Source organism: Ochotona curzoniae, unplaced genomic scaffold, assembly GCF_017591425.1.
Source record: "Ochotona curzoniae isolate NIBS_2020 unplaced genomic scaffold, NIBS_Ocur_1.0 contig_66, whole genome shotgun sequence".
Classification (NCBI taxonomy): domain Eukaryota; kingdom Metazoa; phylum Chordata; class Mammalia; order Lagomorpha; family Ochotonidae; genus Ochotona; species Ochotona curzoniae.
In genome coordinates, this window is record NW_024466512.1 from 11,238,943 (window position 1) to 11,260,639 (window position 21,697).

General features: G+C 35.1%; 1 protein-coding gene across 1 annotated transcript in view; it reads right to left on the minus strand.

Moving 5' to 3' along the window:
- Window positions 1–21,697, minus strand: part of ATRNL1 (attractin like 1) — a 538,040-nt gene that overhangs the window by 310,673 nt on the left and 205,670 nt on the right. Inside the window, exons 23-24 of the mRNA XM_040992049.1 lie at window positions 21,114–21,192; window positions 17,082–17,239 (exon numbers count right to left, since the gene is read on the minus strand). Coding sequence (XP_040847983.1) covers window positions 17,082–17,239; window positions 21,114–21,192 — 237 coding nt within the window. The remainder of the gene's footprint in view (window positions 1–17,081; window positions 17,240–21,113; window positions 21,193–21,697) is intronic.

Consider the following 21,697-nt stretch of genomic DNA (forward strand, 5'->3'; position numbering starts at 1 on the left):
TTTTGAAAGACTAACAGGAAGCTACAAGAACTGTGACAATGAGACAGAATACTTAAAAGTAAATTCAGACTGATAAGGGATCAAGTCATCTGGGTCCTTGCCAATGACAAGTTTTGGAATATTTGATAAAGGTAAATGAGCTATGGAGTGACATAATGAGCAATGAAATCATCATTTTAGCTGTAAGGTAAAGACAGATAGACTGCAGGGTAAAGTAAGAAAATAAGTGAGGAGGTGGCACTAGGAAGAAACGTAGTAGCCATGCAAACATTCTAAGGAAATGGAGACATAATTTAGAATGAGGGTGGGTACATATGTCAAAATATCAGATGTGAGAGGTGAATGAAACAAGAATCAAACATGACTATCTGAATTTGTTGCGAGAAATATGACAGGTGATATCCCTATGAGCATGTGTTAAAATGTTAGAGGAATGATTATCCCAAAGATAAACATTCGGGTGCAAAATATGTGAAACACATGTGTAGCATTTTCACAAGGTTTTTAACTGTATAGAACTGATTTTGTAATGTGAATTGAGTCAGAGAAAAATGCTTTACTCTAAACTTGTAGGTATTACCTAAAATATCACATTTAAACATGTGAAAAGAAGATCTATAAATGAATGCTTATTAAGAAATTACAGTTATGGGCCCGGCGCAATGGCGCAGTGGTTAAGGTCCTCCTCGCCTTGCACGCCCAGGATCCCATATGGGCACCGGTTCTGATCCCGGCAGCGCCACTTCCCATCCAGCTCCCTGCCTGTGGCCTGGGAGGGCAGTCGAGGACGGCCCAAAGCTTTGGGAACCTGCACCCGCGTGGGAGACCCAGAAGAGGCTCCTGGCTTCGGACTGGCATAGCATCGGCCCGTTGCGCTCACTTGGGGAGTGAATCATCGGACGGAAGATCTTCCTCTCTGTCTCTCCTCTCTGTATATCCGCCTTTCCAACAAAAAAATAATAAAAATAAAAATCTTAAAAAAAAAGAAATTACAGTTTGAAAATACTAACACAAGTCAATAAATCAGTTTTCCCGAAACATCTTTTCAGCTGAGCTAATGTTTCATATCCAACTTACTTTCGTTAATTTATTGATTTGAAAGGCAGAAAAATAAAGAAACAGAAATACTACAGCCCAAGGTTCACTTCCACAGAAGGCCACAACAGCCAGCTCTAGGTGAGACCAAAGCTAGGAGATGGGAACTGCTTAACCACTGTATCACATGTCAGCTCCTAAACAGAATTAATCTCTCTCATATATACGTATATATGAGATACATATGATATATATTTCGTTCAGAGTTACAAAGAGAGGGAAAGAAAGAGAGAGATCTTCTGTCTTGTGGTTCATTTCCCAGATTGCTGCAATGGCCAGGCTAGATCAGACAAACCCTGGAGCCAAAGGCTCCACACGGGTCTTTCCTCAGGGATAGCAGGACTCCAAACACAGGGACCATTCTCATGTGCTTTTCTGAGGCCATCAGCAGGGATGGGAACTGACAATGGAGCATCCAGGACTCAAACCAGCACTCAATTGGCAACTTTACGCAATGTGCCACAAGGCCAGGACCTGATGGAAGATTGCTGACTGTAATGCCCATAATTATCTAATTAGAATGACTTTTACCACTTGATATAATGATAGACTATTGCCTTTTAGAACCACTAAATCATTTCCATTTGAAGTCTTGTTTTTTCCCACAACTCATACAAAATGCTTACAAAAATCACTCTGAAAATTGTTACTAAAACTACAACCTTTGAAACACCCTCTTATCTAATGATTTTTTTCAGATTATCCAGCAAATGTCTAAACAATGACAATCAAAAACATCCACAAAATATTCATTCTATCAGCTGAAATTTGCAATTATAAGGCAACATGCTAAAAACTAAATCAGTTGAAATTAAATAAACAGTGATAACACATTTTGATCATAAAAGTAAATTCATATTAAAAGATAGCCAAAACCCAAAGCTTGAAGTTAATATATGCTACACTTTCATGTATTTAAATAACAATGACCAATATTTTGACTTTCATGACTTGATGAAAAAAGTTCCATTAAATTCATTTGAATGAAGTACATTAATATTCTGATATTTAAGAAAATGTCACAATTTGCAAGAGAAAAAACACTATTTTATGAAAGGCAAATTGATGGATTTATTCAAAATATCAACTTGATATACATAATAAGGTCTGAGATAATATCTGAGATTAGCAATAACAGACATACAACATCAGGAAATTGCCTAAATTACCAAGTTATTCTAACAAAGTTATTCTTCAAAACAAGTGATCATACTTGAAGCTTAATTTGGCTCTGCTTTAAGAAAACAATTTGATATCTCAATGTATCATTTTTATTTACTTTTTATTTAAAAAAACAAATAAAAGCAAAGTGAGACTAAATATTCTACTACAACCTAAGAAAATATGATCATCTATTCTGGAGAAGCATAAAATTCCTATGGAAGATTAGCACATGGCTTATTGATTACATATTTGTGTGTGTGTAAAATCTATGATAAAATTACAGTTCAGAAACCCAGTTTCAATACAGAACCAATGAGTTTTAGAGACAGAATAAAACATCTTTCTATATTGAGACATCAGAAACAAACATTCTAGATAATTCTCTGTAAGTATTATACCAACTATTCTATCCTTTTTTTTTTTAACTTTCATAGGTACAGGGATTCCCCCACTGCACTGCTTTCCCCCGTGTTAGTACAATAGTCACAAGTCCATTTAAGTATATTCTGACATTGTAGGTATAGACCATGGTAGGAAGTTCACCATCCTATTGTCAAGATATATTTCACAGTTTCACTGGGAGTCCTTTTATTCACAAGTAGACATGCATACAGTGACATATCTTCAGTTTTTGGCATGCTAGTCTCCATTATACAGTTACTTTAGATGGTTATATGCATATATATTTACCTATATATTTATTGATCTTGAATTTTGCATAAAGGTCACCTCATATCAGAGAGAACATATGATGTTTGCTCTTTGAGATTGGCTTACTTCACTGAGCATAATGGTTTCCAGTTTGGACCATCTATGAACACCACACAACAGAGAGGGGACTAATACCTAGGATTTACAAAGAGCTTCAGAAACTCAATGACAGCAAAACAAACAACCCTATGAAGAAATGGATAAAGGAAATGAGCAGGTATTTTTTCAAGGAACGAAGTGAAACAACTAATAAACATACAAAAAATACTCAGGCTCCCTAGCCATCTGGGAAACACAAATAAAAGCCACTTTGAGGCTCCACCTAAGTGCAGTGAGATTGGCCCACACTCGTATATCTATTAAGAACACATGATGACCTGGATGTAAGAAGAAAAGTTCCCTCTACTCCACTGTTGGTGGGACTGCAGGCTAATACAGCCACTATGGAAGTCAGTAGGGAGGGTGATAAGAAAACTGAAAATTGATCTACTGTATGACCTAGGTATCCCACTTCTGGGAATATATCCAAAGGAAGTGAAAGTGACCTTCAACCATATATCTACGGCAGCACAATCCCCAATTATTAAGACATGGAATCAACCCCTATGCCCATCAAAAGAGGAACAGATAAAGAATCTGTATGTAGTACATCTACTCCATAGAATACTACACAGCCATTAAACAGAATGAAATTCTACCACATGCCAACTATTCCCAATGTAAGCCCTTTATATGTAAAGATTTGCTTAAATTCTTTCTAAAGTAAATAAAAGCATTCATGAATGCACTAACTACTCCCTTGGTTAGTTCACCAATGTAACCAGTTTCTTTGTAGTACAGTCAGTCTCAGAACCCTCCAGCAGCTCTTCCCCCAGTCAACACAACATGCTGGTTTAACACTGGAAGAGATTTCTGTGATTCCTCTCCTAACATTGTTCTTTTCCGTCGCTTAAATTTCCCTTGTGATTCTTCAACATTTTTAACGTGGAGTCCATAGCCCTTCACACGGGATATAATAGTCTTTAAACTGGCTTTTGCCCCTAAGTTGATAGTACAGATGATCAGAAAATTCTACTGGCAGTTTCCAAAGCTTGACAAAATCATCAAACCTCTGCAACTCCTTTGATACAAATTATTCCCTCCTGCATTTACAGTCTCCCCATCTTGGGTACCTGATTTTTGCCAACTATATGGTAGTAAGTTTTTATTACATTGATCTTATCAATTCTCATATAAATGTGATATGAATACAAATAAAACAGATTCTATTTGTCTTCCACTCTACCCTAATTCCCTAATTTGTTCCTCCTAGGTAGCTTTTTTTTTTTTTAAGATTTGTTTTTACATTTTAAGGTAGGAATAACAGAGAAGGAGACAGAAAGAGAAAATCTTTCACCCGCTGTTTCTCTCCCCTAATGAGTACAATGGTGGGTGCTGAGCTGATCCTAAGCCAGGAACCAAGATCTTCTTACGGGTCTCACACATGGGGGGAATTTAGAATCTCTGGATCTTGAGCCATCCTCTGTTGCTTTCCCAAGTCATACACAGTGAGTAGAGCAGAATTCGAACAGGTGTCCACATGGGATACTGGCATGGCAGGCAGAAGCTTAGCCTACTATAGTATCGCACTGGCCTCTTCTTCCTGGGTACCTTTTAAGCATAATTTACATGCCAACAGTTGTAGATCCTAATTGGTGGTCTCCATATTTGTTTTGTCTCTTGCATACTTTTCTCCAAAAAGCTACCATATATAAAGTATATACAAACTCACAGTTATGCCAAGTGCTTTACATACATTATTTTATTAATACTTGGAATAGTCCCAAAAGTGATATTAAAGCCATTTTATACATGGATAACAAAGTTTTAGTAGGTTAGCCAGGCAGTAAGTGAGTTTAAACAGAAATCAATGTTTACAGACTAATTTTTAATTTCTATACTTTCCCAATTCCAATTATTCATATTATTGCCAATCCATATTTTTATCCAATTGACCTCAAAATACTTGCAGTTAGGTCTTATGATGTTTTTCTACATATTACTATAAACTACTAGAGTATTTTTACTAGTATTAAGTTTACTGAATGAATAGCAGTAAATGTTAGAGATCAAAATGTCATTGTTCTACATAGAAATTCTAAAAGCAGATTCATATCAGCTAAAAGGTCAAGCTGCACAAGGAAACAAAAATTAACTTTTATACCATGATGGCAGCAGTTAAAATACAGAGAACTTTATATTGACATTGCAATCATACCTAATTTCCTCAGGGAAATACTTGAAAAATACAATTCTTGGTAGAGGTTTTTCTTTCAAAAACAGTATATTTTTTAAAGGACAGCGAACCTTTAAAATGACAAGAAGACAAAAAATATACTTGTTACCTCTTTATAATTATAATATTCAAATATTTATAAGGATAGTTGGAGACCCTGATGTATTAAAATCAGAAATCAAATATTTATAATAGCAAAAAAACAATGGCTAATATTGAACTACACAGGAAATCTATGCTTCTAATATGGTTTTCTAGTTAATACATTTTTATATATAATTTGGCTTTTTCTGTATAAATTGTCAAGCGGTGAAGACAGAGCTCCCTTTTGTAAAGCTAAAAGCACTAATTCAACTTCCACCAATTCTATGTCTCAAATTTCAGAAATGAGTTTTATCTCTAAATGGCCAATTCAACAAGTATAACCAACAGTTTTAGGGTAATTTATGTTCTATTACATAAAAGGCAAGGTTCTGCACAAAAATATTCCAATGAAGAAACCATTTATAATAGAACACATTAACACTTGCTAATGAAACAACTAAAATGTTTAAATCTGATCAAAGATTAATATTGATAAGGCTAACAATTTCACTACTGTAAAAAGAATTCAAAACTTTATTTACTGCATCAGTAAATATGATGAAATATAATAAATTATTTAAACATATTATGATATTTAAACAGAATACATATTTGTATACATTATTTAACTTCCTAAACTTAATTCTTTGTGCTTGTCATCTGTTGTTGCACTGATGAAACATAAGAGAGGTTATACAGGTGATTTTGTATTTTCCCAAAATTCTCCTCATCTTTTGTTCCTGAGGCAGGCAGATTTCCATTTTTTAACTACAAAATTAAAACCCACAGCTTATTTTGTGCTCAAATGGCCCATACTCTGTTCAAAACGTTAAAACATTTGCAATAAAAATGCACAGACATTTGCATTAGGATTTGGTTATTTTTCTAGAGAGGGGATACCATATAGACTAGAATGGAAATTAGAATTGCATATTGAAGAATGATTCTTAGCATCATACTCATAAAGGAAAATCAAGTCTAAATTATGACATGAGTTTTCAGATTGACTTAGCAGTGAATTACCAGATCCCATTTACTCAGAAACAGGTAATTTAGATTCAATCTAATTTAATTTAATTCAAACTGTGGTATATAAATGCTGATGAGCAGCACTATTGTTAAAGACCAGGAAGTTCTTAAGCTCAATGCACACTATCAGTTCTTGATGCTTCTGCCACTGCAGTAATTGCAATATTTTTCTATCTTTTTTTTGGTAATATTCAACTGCATGGCAATATTAAGTCATAATGACTCTTACCAAAATAAAATCTCACTTTAAAAATTCATGTTTTCAATTCAGTAGTATCACAGTGTTTTAAAAAAACAAGAATTTTGCTTTATGAGTTCTGGAAAATTAGCCAGTGTATCATGGAACACTATGTATTTTACATTATAAAGGAAAAGCTTTTAACAATATTTGGGCATTAAAAGCATTGGCAACTTAAAACATAAAACAATTCATAGAGAAAAATGAAGAAACTTGAATGAAATTACAGTAATTCAAATTAAATTGAAATATCTTTCCAAATTGTACAAACGGATCAAACAATATATTAAAATGGCAAAGGCATTCAATAGCGAAGTTAAAACATTTGAATCAAGATGGCAGAACAGGGTAAAGACGTGTAAACAGACGGAGAAACATTAGGCAGTGTGAAGCAGAGAGGGCACATTTCAAGAAATAGGAGAGGGCAGATAGCAGCAGAGGGGCACCTGGAGATTGACAGACACGGAAAAGCAGCAAACAAACCCTTATGGTGTTGCAGTGATCAATGCCCCAGGCATGATAAGCACTGCACCAGGAAGCAGGAGCTCCACCAGTAACAAAGTGGGAAGAGAGTTCAGAACAAAGCTCAAGAGGTGAACCCAAACAAAGAGCTACCAGTCCTGCTGGTCCATTTGATTTGAACAGGAGCAGAGACAGAGCAGTAGGTTCCAGATGGGCTGGGCAGGAACAGGGTGGATTTCACAGCCAAGTGTGCCCCATAGAACTGAATCAGATGTCATCTTGTGTAGGGAGGCAAAGGTTATGTGACAGGACTACACATGCACTGAGCTGGAAGTGAACCCATTTCTGGGTCAGTGAACTGCAACAACATGGTACCTTACAGGTTCCACCCAAGATAGGTCCAGGTAGCCCTCAGAAATGATGGTCAGTAGATCAAGAAGTCTAGTAGTGGCACATCAGGTGTCATCTTGTACAGTGTGGCAAAGGTTTTAAGACTACAGGGACAACAATGAGCTGCGCATGTCCTGATTTGGGAGCGAACTCACTGAGCTCAGTGCATTGTACTGGTCCAACAGTGAAAATAATACTGACTTTTGCATCATATGGGTCAAAATAGGTTCGTTCGTGTGGCCCTCAGACATAATGGCCAACAGGTTCCAGCAACATCAGCACCACCAACAACCTAGCTACTTCTAGGAACTGCTCCAACTAGAAGTGGGAGAAATGTTATACAGACAACAGTGTGGCCTCAGCATAGTATCACAGAAGGTGGAGAGTGGTGCCAGGAACTGGAGATATAGAGGCCATGGTGGAAGTCTAACATAAGAACCCAGACTTGGAAATCGCTAGCAGGCGTGGTACAATTTAAAGTGGATAGAGCACTGGTGGCCAGTTTCTAGGGGCTAACAACAAAGAAGCAGGGACTCTTTGCTAAAATGAAAGTCTATCAACAACCAGTGAGCTTGGAAGAGGTTCCCCACCTCAGAACAGTCCGCTGACCTGCTGACCCCACGTTTCAGCCTCAGGGAACCCTGAACAGTAAACCGAGATGACATGGGCTGAGATAGGGATCCACAGAAACCAAGAGATAGCAAATTGATAAATTCTAAAGTTGTTTAATCTGTTCTATTACTCAGACAGTCTAACAGTATGCACTATTTCCACTCAAATTTTACAATGGAAAAAAAACTGAAGTACTGAAACTAAAAAAAAAAAACAATTCCTGGCAATCAAAAAACTTCTAAATAGAAAATGTGAAATGAAGATAGGGTGATTTAGGATCTAGCCTCTTATTACCTACTCTTCACTGACACTGACATCCGGGAACCAAGATAAGAAGACTCAGATTAGATTGCATTGAGGGAAAATATTGCATATAATTTATCTTGGACAAGATAAGTTACATATTTAAAAGTATATTAAGTAAAACCTCATTTCCCACATTAATGAAAATTACATCATTTCCCCGGCAAACCTCACATTTTTCTAAGAAAATATTAATTAAAAGTAGGTACTTTATTTTTTTGAAAATTTTAACTTGCATATTCATATTTACTTAAAAGTGATCATCTGTCACTCCCCATATACCCACAACAGCCAGAGCTGAGCCAAGTCAAAGCCAGGAGCCAGGTGTCCCCTTTGGGCCTCCCATGTGATTGGCACACACAGAAACGCTCAGGCAGCATCTGCACTCTCTCAGGCTTTGTTAGCAGGAAATTGAAGCTACAACTTCGGCATTCTCACTCGGGAGGCAGGCATTGTAAGCAAAGACTTAACTACTGCACCCACCCTGACTGATTATTGTTCATTATCAGCAAGCATCTCCTAACCCAACAAGAAATCACTTCTGTTATTATTGTTGGGATAGTGAATTCAAGTTCCACATCTTTCAGCAAAAGATTATATAAAATAAAACCCTTTCTAGAAGATCTCTTTTTTCATCCCAACTTTCTGGTATAGCAAGGTGCCCTAAATTTGTTATACTCACTCATCCATGCCTTCAGATCTTGACTGAGTAGTGGAGGCTAGGTAGAATAACCCATGAGATGGGCACCATGAGGTAGCCATGAGGCTAAAATTTTTGCCTTACATGCACCAGGATCCCATATGGGCAGGGGTTCTAATCCTGGCAGACCCACTTCCTATCCATCTGCCTGTTTGTGGCCTGGGAAAAACAGTCAAGAACAGTCCAAAGCCTTGAGGCCTTGCACCCATGTGGGAGACCTGGAAGAGGCTCCTGGGTCCTGGCTTTGGAGCAGCACGGCTCTGGCTGTTGTGGTCACTGGAGAAGTGAATCATCAGTCATAAGATATTCCTCTCTATCTCTTTTCTCTACATATCTTCCTTTGCAATAAAAATTAAACAAATCTTAAAAAAAAACACACACATGAGACTTCATTCACTACAGTGGTCATGTCCGGCTAAAAATGTTATAATTCCATAGGCTAGGAACTTCTCCTCTTTACTTTCCCCAATCTCTGTCCACCGATTTTCCCCATTTTAACAATATTCACAACTCCATCATTCTGCTATTTAAATGTATTCTGACATCGTAGGTATAGACAATGGTAGAAAGGCCAGCATCCTATTGTCAGCATATTATTTAAACAGCTTTACTGGGAGTCCATCTTTTTTTCAGGAGGATGCCTATTGCACTGTACATTCAGCAGTCACTATGACAGTTCCCTTTATATAGTTTCTCTAGATGAATAAATGAATATACATGTCTACCTATATATCTATTTATTCATACTTTGCATGAAGGTTGCCTTATATTAGAAAGAAAATATGTTTGCCCTTTTAGGCTTGGCTTATTTCACTGAGCATAATGGTCTCTAATTGGGACCATTTTGGGCAAACAATAGGATTTGATTCTTTTTCTTAAAAAATTATTTATTAATCCATGATTCAGTTCCATAGGCTCCAGGATTTGCCCACCCCCCACCAAGTGTCGGTCTGCGACCCCACATTGGCTTCCCCCATCTAACTACAATAGTATAGTCCTTCACAATCAGTCATAGGCCCATTATTCTGCTATTTAAGTGTATCCTGATATTGTAGAAATGAACCATAGCAGAGAGTCCAACATCCTATTGGCAAGATACATTTAAGAGTTTCATTGGGAGTCCAGCTTTTATCTAAGTAGAGATGTAAACTGAATTATATCTTCACATCTGTACGTGATATTCTCTAGTCGTTACTACACATCCCCTCAAACGAAAGGTCATAAAGCAAAACCGACAACAGGAAGAAAAAATAGAAAATCTACAACCACATGAAGTTATATTTTACTGAATGCATTGCAAAATAAATGAAAAAGAAAACTAAAGACTTTCCTAAAGTAAATGATGCTATTGTGTGACCTATGAGTCAGTAAGGAATTTAATAAGAAAAACAAAAACTTCTTTTTTGTAAATGTAAATAAAACCAAAAATATCAAATCCCCTGAAATGTAGCAAAAACAGTGTTGAAAAGTCTATGGATATACCAAAGTTTTTTTTTAATCCATTTCTCTTTAATAGGCATCAGGGTTGTTTCCATGTCTTAACTATTTTAGATTGTGCTGCTGTAAATATAGCCTTACAAGTTCGTCCCCTTATTAACATCAGCAGGTGCTGTTAGTATATTTCCAAATGTAGGCTAATCTCATTGTTAGGTGGAACCTCCAAGTGGTTTTTATATGTATTTAAACGATGGAAAGCCTGAGCATTTATGTATGTCTATTAGCAATTTGAATTTGTTCCTTTGAAAAATGCCTGATCTGGGCCCGGCGCAGTGGCGCAGGGTTAAGGTCCTCCTCGCCTTGCACACCTGGGATCCCATAAGGGCACCGGTTCTAATCCCAGCAGCCCCGCTTCTCATCCAGCTCCCTGCCTGTGGCCCAGGAAAGCAGTCAAGGACGACCCAAAGCTTTGGTACCCTGCGCCCGCGTGGGAGACCCAGAAGAGGCTCCTGGCTTCGGACTGGCATAGTATCGGCCCGTTGCGCTCACTTGGGGAGTGACTCATCGGATGGAAGATCTTCCTCTCTGTCTCTCCTCTCTGTATATCTGCCTTTCCAAAAAAATAAAAAAATAATAATAAAATAAACCTTTAAAAAAAAAAAAGAAAAAGAAAAATGCCTGATCATCTCCTTCGTTGATTTGTTCACAGGTTGCTAGTTCTACTGTTGTTATTATAATTATGTTTTTTTAAGAGCAATTAAAAATCAGGTATAATAAGTGGGTTTTTTTTCTAATAAAAAACAAATATATTTTTCTCTGGCTTTTGGTAGCTAATGCAAAGGAAACACCTTAATGTATAGTAGTGAAATTGAAACCTTGTGATTTGATTATTGTGTAGACCTTGACCATATTCCTGTGGTTTTTATTTGTATTTGCTTGACAGCTAGGGAGTCTAAGCAATTTTTCCTACGTCTATGAGCCAGATGACTTTGTCTTTTGAAAAATGTCTATTCATTTCCTTCACCTATTTCTTCACAGGGTTGTTTGTCTTGCTGTCACTGAATTTCTGAAGCTCTTTGTAAATTCTGTTTGTGTGCCAGTTCCCTGTAGTTTGTCTTTAGCTTTGGAATTGTGATTCTTTCAGCATTATTTTATTCTTCAGGATAACCTTGGCTATTTGTGGCTTCTTGTGATTCCAGATGAACTTTTGTATCATCTTTTGTATTTCTGAAAGAATGTTGTAGGGATTCTGATTCGGGTTGCATTGAATCTGTATATTACTTTTGATAATATAGACACTTTGATGGTATTGATCCTGGAGATCTAGAAATAGGACTTCTATTTATTTTTCTAATGCTTTAAAATTTTCATCATAGAGGTCTTCCTTGTTTTTGGTTAGGTTTATTCCAAGAAGACAGTCCTTACAAGTTTTTTTCTCAGCCTTGAAGATATTTGAGTATGCAATATGGGTCATCAATTTGTGTTCATTAATTTTGTATCCTGCTACCCTGTTAACTTATCCTATAAGTTCCAATATTAATCCCTCGTTTCCAAATTGAATTCTTTTAATTCCCCTTTCTTGCCTAATAGCTGTAGCAAGGGCTTCCACTACTTTTTTTTTTTCATCAGTACATGAATTTTCAAAAGGACTGATAACATTATAGGGCACAGAACAAGCCTCAAATAAAAAAAAAAACATCTTAACACACTGCGAATCTTCTCAGATTCTCATACTATTACGGAGTAAAACTGGAGACCACAAGTCAAAATGCCTCAGAATAAATTAAGGTAGGCATTAACAAAAAAATCAAAACTTATGGGACACAACTAATACAGTGTTAAGGAGAAAATTCATTACAGTCAATGATTATGTCAAGAAATTAGAAAAACACCAGGTAATTGAGCTAACCATATATCTACAGGAGCTAGAAAAACAATAGCAAAGCAAACTGCAGATTAGCAGGAAACAAAATATCATCAAAATAAGGGAGGAAATAAACCAAATAAAGACCAACGGAATATACAAGATCAATGAACCAAAGCACTAGTTCTTAGAGAAAATCATCAAAATGGACTCCCTACTTACCCAACCAATCAAAATAAGGAACAAAGGCGAAAAAGGAAATACATTAAACAGCACGGAAACAAGCGAAACAACGTATCAAGTACAGTTAAAAATTTCCAAAACACTCCCAATAGGTGATAGTAAAAAAACACAAGATTTTGCCACTTCACCACTCAGTCTGACAGTTCTTGGCTCGGTATCTACAGCCTTTACTATGTTGAGGCACATTTCTCCAACACTTAACTTTTCTAAGTTTTCATCATATATTTTATCAAATGTCTTTTCTGTATTCGGCAAGCTCACAGCTTTTTAAAATGTTATAAAAGATTTAATTACTTACTTACTTAATTGAAAGAAAGAGTTAGAGAGTAAGCGGGAAAGGCAAAGAAAGAGATCTTCTATCTGCTGTTGCAGTCGCCATATGTCTATAATGGCCCAGGATGAATCTGGAACTCATTTTTAATCTCATACACAGGTGCACAGGCTCAAGGATTTAAGCCACCTTCTGCTGCTCTTTCACATGATTTAGTAGGTAGCCGGATCAGAAGAAAGGTAAGTAGGATTGGAACTTGAGCCCGTAAGGGACGCTAGTATTGCAGGCATCAACTTAATTCTGTCCAGTACAACACTGGTCCTAGATTATAAGATGCGTAGTTCATTCTATTGATGTGGTGCATTATGTTTCTTGATTTGTGTGTTGGACTATCCTGGCATTTCTGGGGTGAATACAGCTTGTTTAGTGAATGATATTTTTAATGTTCTTTTAGGTTTAATTTGTTGATATTTTGTTGAGGAATTTTGCAAATCAGTTCATAAAATATACTGGCCAGTGGCTTTCTTATTTTGTTAAGTCTTGAGCTAAAGATGGTTGACTTAATAGGAGCTTGCAATAATTTTACCCTTTTCCATGTTTTTTTTTTAAATAAGCCAAGGCAGATTAGTAGTAATTGATTACATGTTAGGTGTTGAGAAGTGAACTCTTCTGTTTCATTTGAATGCAGAAACTGCAACTACTATCTCAATTATGTTTCTCATTATTCTTCTATTTAGGTATTAACACTTGCTCATCATTTGTTGTGTTGTCCAGGAATTTGTATATTTGTTAGTAGTGATGTAATCTGCTCACAATTCTCTCTAAAATTCCTTTACATCTATGTGATATCTATTATCATGTGTCCCATTTCTGATTCTGTGTATCTCAGTCATTTTTTACTTTGTCTAAAAATTGTTTACCTTTACACAAAAGTTTTCTTTTCTCATGACTGCATGGGCTACTTCAGCGAGAGCTGGGTAATTTGCACTTTCTTATTTGTGCAGCTAGTTAACATTTATTAAGTTTTCAATTATGGGTAGTAAACTTTCTCAGAAGCTGGAACTTTCTGGAATCCACAGTAATACACACTTATGAAATCTAAATTGTATAGTCATCTTAGGTTTATCATTTAGTCATTTAGTCGCCAATTTGGCATCTGCATCCTATGACAGATTTCTGGCTTAAGTGTAGGCTACTCTTTCCACCTAGCTTCCTGTTAATGTGCACCTGAGAGACAGCAAACAATGGCCACAGGCCCTCGGCTCCGTGTCACCCACATGGGTAACCCACACTGTGTACGGTTCGTAAAATCTGCCTATTATTTCGCCAACATCTCAAATTGAGTACTTGAATTATACAATTAGTTCACTGGCATCAATGTAGGGGAAGCATAATTAAGAATTTTCAAAGGAAATTTAGGAAAATTATAACATGTTTTATTGCATTATTAATGATGACAAATTTCAAAAAACAAAATATAAAAAAACAATTAGAACACTTCAGACTATGACACTTGCAATAAAATATGCCTAATTGTTTATATCTTGCAAATGTAAAATGCTAACATACTAAAAAGAAATAACAATATAAACAATAAATTCACAGGACTGTAAAAAATGTTTTCCAACTAACATCACTTAGTAATTCAAGAACTAAGAATGAATCTGTAAATACTAATTATAAAGTATTGATAAGTTGGCCTTACTGAATTCTGAACTGATTTTTCATGTATAAATAAGAGTGAAAAAAGCAAGCCACCTACTGGAAGGTATTTGCAATACATGTTTGAGAAAAGTTTGAAAGGCCATGTTATACAAACACATTTCTCTAAATCAATTTATTTATTTGAAAGGCAGCATAAAGGGAGAAATTATCTACCTGCTGGTTCATTCCCCAAATGGCTTAACAGTCAGGGATGGGCCAGGCCAAAGCCAGAAGAAGCTCCAGGTCTCCCACAAGTGTGGTAGTGGCCCAAGCATTTGGGCCATTTTTCACTGCTTATCCTAGACCACTAGCGGGGAGCTGGACTGGAAGCTAAGCACCAAGGATTCTAATCGGTGTCCACGCTCACAGGTGGCAGCTTTACCTGCTGTGCCACATTGCCAGCCCCAATACAAGGAACTTAACTAATCAATTTATCCAAACTGCGGCCATCTGGAGGGCGAACCATTGGAGTGATTTCTTTTTCTCTTCTCTTTCTCCTTCTGCCTCTCTCACTCTTTCTCCAAAACTATTAAACAAATAAATACTTGAAAAATTTAATCAAATTGACAAAAATTAAAACTTCATAGCAATATACTATAACACACATCAATGAATGAGTAAAAAATGTAAGACTGATAACACCAAACTTTGAGTGAGAATGAAGCATATTCAGCTGTAAATATTGGAGATTATTTTTAATATGAGCAGATATTGTTGCAAAAATTCTGTGATTTCTTACTCAAGTTGAGTATATTTCTACTTGGCAGTTATACTCTCGGTTAAATAAACACAAAAGGGTACACTGGTCCAATAAAATGTATTATGTATAGTGTAATAATATTTATACAAATTTCATTCAAAAAAGGCAAACACTACAACAATGTAAATGTTTAACAGCTGATCACAAAAATACATGCATATTCATACTATATATATGATGAAGTATTGAAACCTCATTACAGATAAAATGAAGGTGACTTCACATATATAAAAGAATGAATGAAATACCCCTTCTTCAGTAAGAGTGAGCATATACAAAACATTCGCACAATGCTTAAAACCAATGTAATATGTGGGGGTGATCATGAGAGTTCTGGGGTCCCTTTTACCAAGAATGGGTTTTGTTGAGTTTTCTTGAATTTCTGAAGTACATATATCTTTTGTCTGAGGTCTATTTATATGAAACACACACACACACATAAATTCATGTTTGGCTGCATGCCTAAGGTTTATGCACTTTACAAGATTACAATATTTACAATGTATATGTATACTGAAAAATAGATAACCATTTGAAATGTATCTTAATTCAACCATATTGTCATTAGTCAAGAATACCAGGATATTTCTCTAAATGTAAATAATGTGATTATACACAGCTAAAAACACAACCCAATGTTCTCACCTAGAAAAACTGGCCAAAAGAGAGTCCACATATTTAACATTTCAAGAAGTGATCTGCTATGTCCACAACGTAGCTAATATCTACATAACAATACCTAAAACATATACCTTTCAGAATTTACTGGCTTTGCTTCTCAGTTGAATAATTACCTTAAATTAAGTGTTAAATAAACCTTACAGTTAAGAGTAAATATTTCCAGCAAACACGGATTATTTTGTAAATGAATTACTTCTCCTACCACTGATCATATAGAAATTAAAATAAATGAAACTTACAAACATTTCTAGTCATGTAGTCTAAGCTGAAATTTATTATGGGAAAGAATTATCTGCAAATCTTTAAAAGATTAAAAAAATATAATCAGCTAGATCGGGGTTAGCACAAAAAAATCTATATGTGAACTAATGTGGATGTAATCTAATCAATGACGAGGGACTGAGTAACGATCCTGACACCGCAATACACGAGTTTTTCCTCTTTGGAAAGCTTAAATTAACACAGACCTTGCCTATTTCAAAATAGAAAGAACATCCAAAATATGCCCAAAGAATAAAGATGAAGTCTTCAGCACTCTACCACTAATAGTAACAAAAAATCAAATATTCAACATAGATACAATACAGATTAAGAAATCATGGAAGAACGGTTGTGACTCTTAAAAAAAATCAGAGCTAATGACTACTAATCCAAAACAACTAGTGGAAGATTAAACTTTGTTCAGCGTGTGTTAAAAATATGATTCTGCAGCAAATAATTAAAGTGCTGTTTGTAAGAAAAAGCAGTCTGCTCTCATTTAAAACACACCCAAGTATACTACTTACTTAAAGTTTTCCTGTATTTTTAATATGAATTGAGACTTTCTTCGAATGGTTCAATATTAGCTGTAAGAGGGATTTATGGAGATATCCATTTTCACACACACATGCATACTTTAAGTACATAATTCAGTATTGTTTAAATTAAAAATGAATATATATGTATGTATATGTATACTTATATACAAATATGCATGCACTTATTTTAAACAAAAACAGTGTCCTTTCTATGATAAAAATATTCATTAATGATTAGAAATAAATATTTTCGACACTTACCTGTATCTTAACCGGCCAGGAAAAGTTGCTGACATACACATAGAATGTGATGTTAGGATTGTTTCTAAAATTAAACTTCTCATAGGAAAAACTGTCCCGGTACTCCTTTATATTAGCCTTGGAAACAATCGGAGTCTCTTCCCCAGATATAGTTCCAGCTAAAATGTAAATAACAAAACTTATGCAATTGAAATTAGGGAAAACAAACGTTTATTAATTTTAAAAGATACATTAGAATCTAAAGCTGTGGTACAGCAAACTTGCCAAACCAGCATTGAACATCAGGGCCTGTTTGAATTCTACACACTCTACTAGGAACACAGCTGCGTAAAAACACCTTCAGCAAGCGACAGATCATTCTAGCATGCCTCCTATCTATGGGAGAGCCAAGGACAGAATTCCCAGTCCAGGATTCCACCTGGCATAGCCTTGAATGTTGCAACTACCTGAGGAATAAAAAGCAGATGCAAGCTCTCTCTCATTCTCACACTTCTTCAAATAAACAGTTTTTAAATATGCTATTTCTTTTTATTAATAAAACAACAGATTTCATGTAGTTAGAAGACAATGATACTTTTCCATCCCTTCTGCCTTCTTTCCTATTTCTTCAATTTTTTTGGTCTCCGGCATTAGAACTGGCACCTATATGGGATCCCAACACGTGCAAGGCAAGGACTTTAACCACCAGGCTACAACACCGGGTCCTATAATCACCTTTTCAATGTTCCCTTGAATAAAATGTCCAACAAGTAAAAAGATCATTGTTCCACAAAAATATAACCTCAAGGGCTTTACACATCAATCAAATCCCAAGATGTCAAGTTCCCTAATATAAATTTAAGGTTTTCTTATACTCTATATTAGGTGCACAAATCAGAGAAAAAAATTATCTTTTCTTAGAAAAAAGATTAAACTTCATTTTTGTAATTATTCTATTCTAATCAAAACATAATTTTGATACCAACAACAGAGAAACAAACAGCCCTGAGAGGAAATCAGCAAAGGAAATGAGATTGTACTTTTAAAAACAATAAACATACAAAAAATGCTCAGGCTCCCTAGCTGTCACATGAATACAATTAAAAACCATATGAGGTTCCACCTAACTCCAGTGAGATTAATATACACCTGGAAATCTACTAAAACCACCTGCTGGTGATCATATGAGGAGGAAAGTATCCTACTCCACTGTTGGTGGGAGTGCGGGCTGGTACAACCACTATGGAAGTCAGAAGAAAGAATTCTCAGACAACCGGAAACTGATCTACCATATGACCAAGCTCTCCCACCTCTAGGAATATATCCAAAGCAAATGAGCTGCATGTGAAAGTGATCTACAGCAGCACAATCTGCAATAGCAAAGAAGTGGAAATAATCCAGATGTGTATCAAAGAGGAGAGGATAAAGAAACTGTGAAACATCGACTCCATGGAATACTACTCAGTCATTAAAAAAGAATGAAACTGTATCATTTGCAACAAAATGATGCCAACTGAAGATCATTATGCCCAGTGAAACAGCCAATTCTAGAAAGGCAAATATTATGTTACCTCTGATTTAAGGCAACCTTAATGCAAAGGACAAAACCAATAGTTATATATAGGTAAACATGTATATGCCTTCTTCATCTGGAGGAACTATTTAATGGATACTAGCATACTGAGAAGTGAAGATACACTGCAGCATGCATCTTTACTTCCAAATAAATGGAACACTCCCAATGAAACTGTTAAACACTATGCTTACAATAGGATGCTGGATTTTCTACCGTTGTCTACATATAACGTCATGATGCATTTAAATAGCAAAAGCATAGACTTGTGACTGTTGCTGAAAGACTGTATACTACTGTAATACCATGTGGAACATTGGGATGGGGAGGGAAAAGAGAGAAGGTGGGAGTGGAAATCCCTGTGCCTATGGAACTGTATCATGAAACATAAAAATTTTTTAACTTAAAAAAACGAATTATAATAGACTCATGTTTATTATTTTGAATGACAAAACATAAATTTGACAAAATATACACTGCAAATGGATTTAATATAAAAATCTATTTAAATATTACCAATGAGAAATTGAAATGACTATCGACTGGCACATAGTTATTTTTTAATAATTTTATCCCATAGGCACTATCATTAGTTTATTAAAATGAAAACATATGATAGGAGAACTAAGCAACTGCCCAAGTTTACAGCCACTCCTGATAAGCTCTTTTGGAAACAGCCATGAATACATGGCTCCAGAAGGTTTCCTTACTTCTCCAGGGCTTTTCAAAACAAGTTAGTCAGAACATGTTCTCACATGTCTCAATTAATCACAAAAGAAAAATCAAATTTGTCTTACCACAAATTAAGTCTCCATCACTTAGAATAAACTGGGAGGAAATCGTAATTTAAAACCTGAGCTAAAGACTCAATTAGTTAAACGTACATTGGAAACTCAGTAAGTATTTGTTGAAGTTAATCAAGTGAAATAAGAATTCCCAACAATCTAATAAGACCTCTCTCTTAATGAGCAGTAAAAAATAATGAGAATTAGTATTCAGGGTAATTGAATTCTTCCAACTGAAATCCTATTCCAAAATTACCTTGCATGTTTTTTTATAAAACAGACATTATGAACAACTTTATACATAAAAATTTCTGATATTTGATCCTGGAATCTGAAACTTGAAGTGATTTCTTGCAAACTAAAATGACTGCCTTAAAGTAACTGGAGCTATTTTATAAATATTTATTAAATTTTTTATATGTAATGATTTTTTTCATTGCTTCTTGTTTTTTTCGCTAAGAGCAACTGTACTATCTGTTCTTGTCAGTTCAATGATTTTATTTTTATTAGTCATGATAAATTATATGATAATATGGCAATTTCTCATAAATTCTAATAGCTACAGTGCCTAGATTTTATAGTATGTTATCAACTACTGTAGAATCTTCCATTTCTCACGCATAAAAAGTTATAGATTTAAAAAACTTTCTCTACTTCTGAATTCACTATACCCACAATTCAACATATAAAAAAGAATAACATAGTTCTCATAAATCAAAATGGAATTCTAAGAATCCACAAATTTTTATACAAAAAGTAAACAACTTTTCATATATCAATGCAATAGAAAATCTTTGTTATTAGAAACTAGAAAGCATCAAAATGTACTAAGACATAAACATATAGGAACGAGAATACAATTTTAGATTTCAAATTATAGATCTAGAATTCTTATATTTTTGAAAGGAAATTACAATGTATGACTTTATATTAGACACATTTTATGTAGCTTCTTTAAACTCCTTAGCACTTAAACTTGGAAGTAGGTATGTATGTTTAAGTTTGAGAACAATAGACAAAATGTTACTCGCATTAGCATGCACAGCATAGTGTTGCTGTTTAATATAAAAAAGGACATAATTCAGTAAATAACTTGAAATCTCAGAATATTTAGCATTGAAAGAATGTGTCAATTAAAATCATGTTTAATAACACCGTCAGTTTTTAAAATTCAGCAATGTATAATCTACTATCCAATTTTAATACAATAAGAAAGAACTTTACAGCTAATGTTTAAAAATATTTATTTGCCTATTTGAGAGGCAGAGAGAGAGAGAGAGAGACAGAGAGGGCTTCCATCCGCTGTTTGTTCACTCCCTAGGTGTCCACAATTTCCAGGGCTGGGCAGACACTGAAATTACGAGCTAGGGACTCTTCCCAGGTTTCAGTTCAGAGACAGGAACCCAACTGTTCAAATCGTCACTACCAACAACCTGGGTCCCAGCAGCAGGAAGCTGGAGCCAGAAGCAAGAAGCAAGAATTGAACTCATGCAATCCATTGAGGGACATGGGCATCCTAATCAGTGTCTCAACTACTAGGCCAAACACCTACCCTCTATTCTTTGGTAACAGCGCAATCACAGCATGTAATTTTTTTAAATTTTTCATTTATTTAAATTGACAGGACAAGATTATATTAGAACAAGTTCCACACAGGAATAAATATGAAAGGCATGACATCAAAATCATTTTTACCTGTTGAACCAACTGACCACGTAATGTTGAGATTAAAGTTGTTTGATGCATTGATCGAAATATCCAAATTTTTGTTTGACTACCAAGAAAGAAAACACCAAGGTTAACAAATTCTAATTACACTTTATAAGCATAATTAACTTTACTGATTGAATGACGTCCATGATGCATTTCTCAAACTCTATACAAAATATAAATATTCAACTGAATAAGCAGATGCCATGTATACTTTTTATTGAAACTATATCATACATTCAAAGGTAGACTTAAGGTATGTCTTTTATGTTCCTACTAAACTTATGTCTTTGTATATAAATGAGAAGCTTCTAGAATTCAATACTCATATTTTGATTCTCTTCATACTTTCGCTTATATCTAAATGATTCAGGTTTTTATAAGCTCTAAGAAATTTATAGCAATTTAAGACTATTCTGTTGAAATATTTTATGCTAGTGACCTAATCTATTATTGCACTTTTTTTTTTTAGGAAAAAAGCATGGAAAACACACTTAAAATATATAAAATAAAACTTTCAGATAAAAATATAAATCCAGTCTGGAAAAATAGTAGAGCACACCATGTAA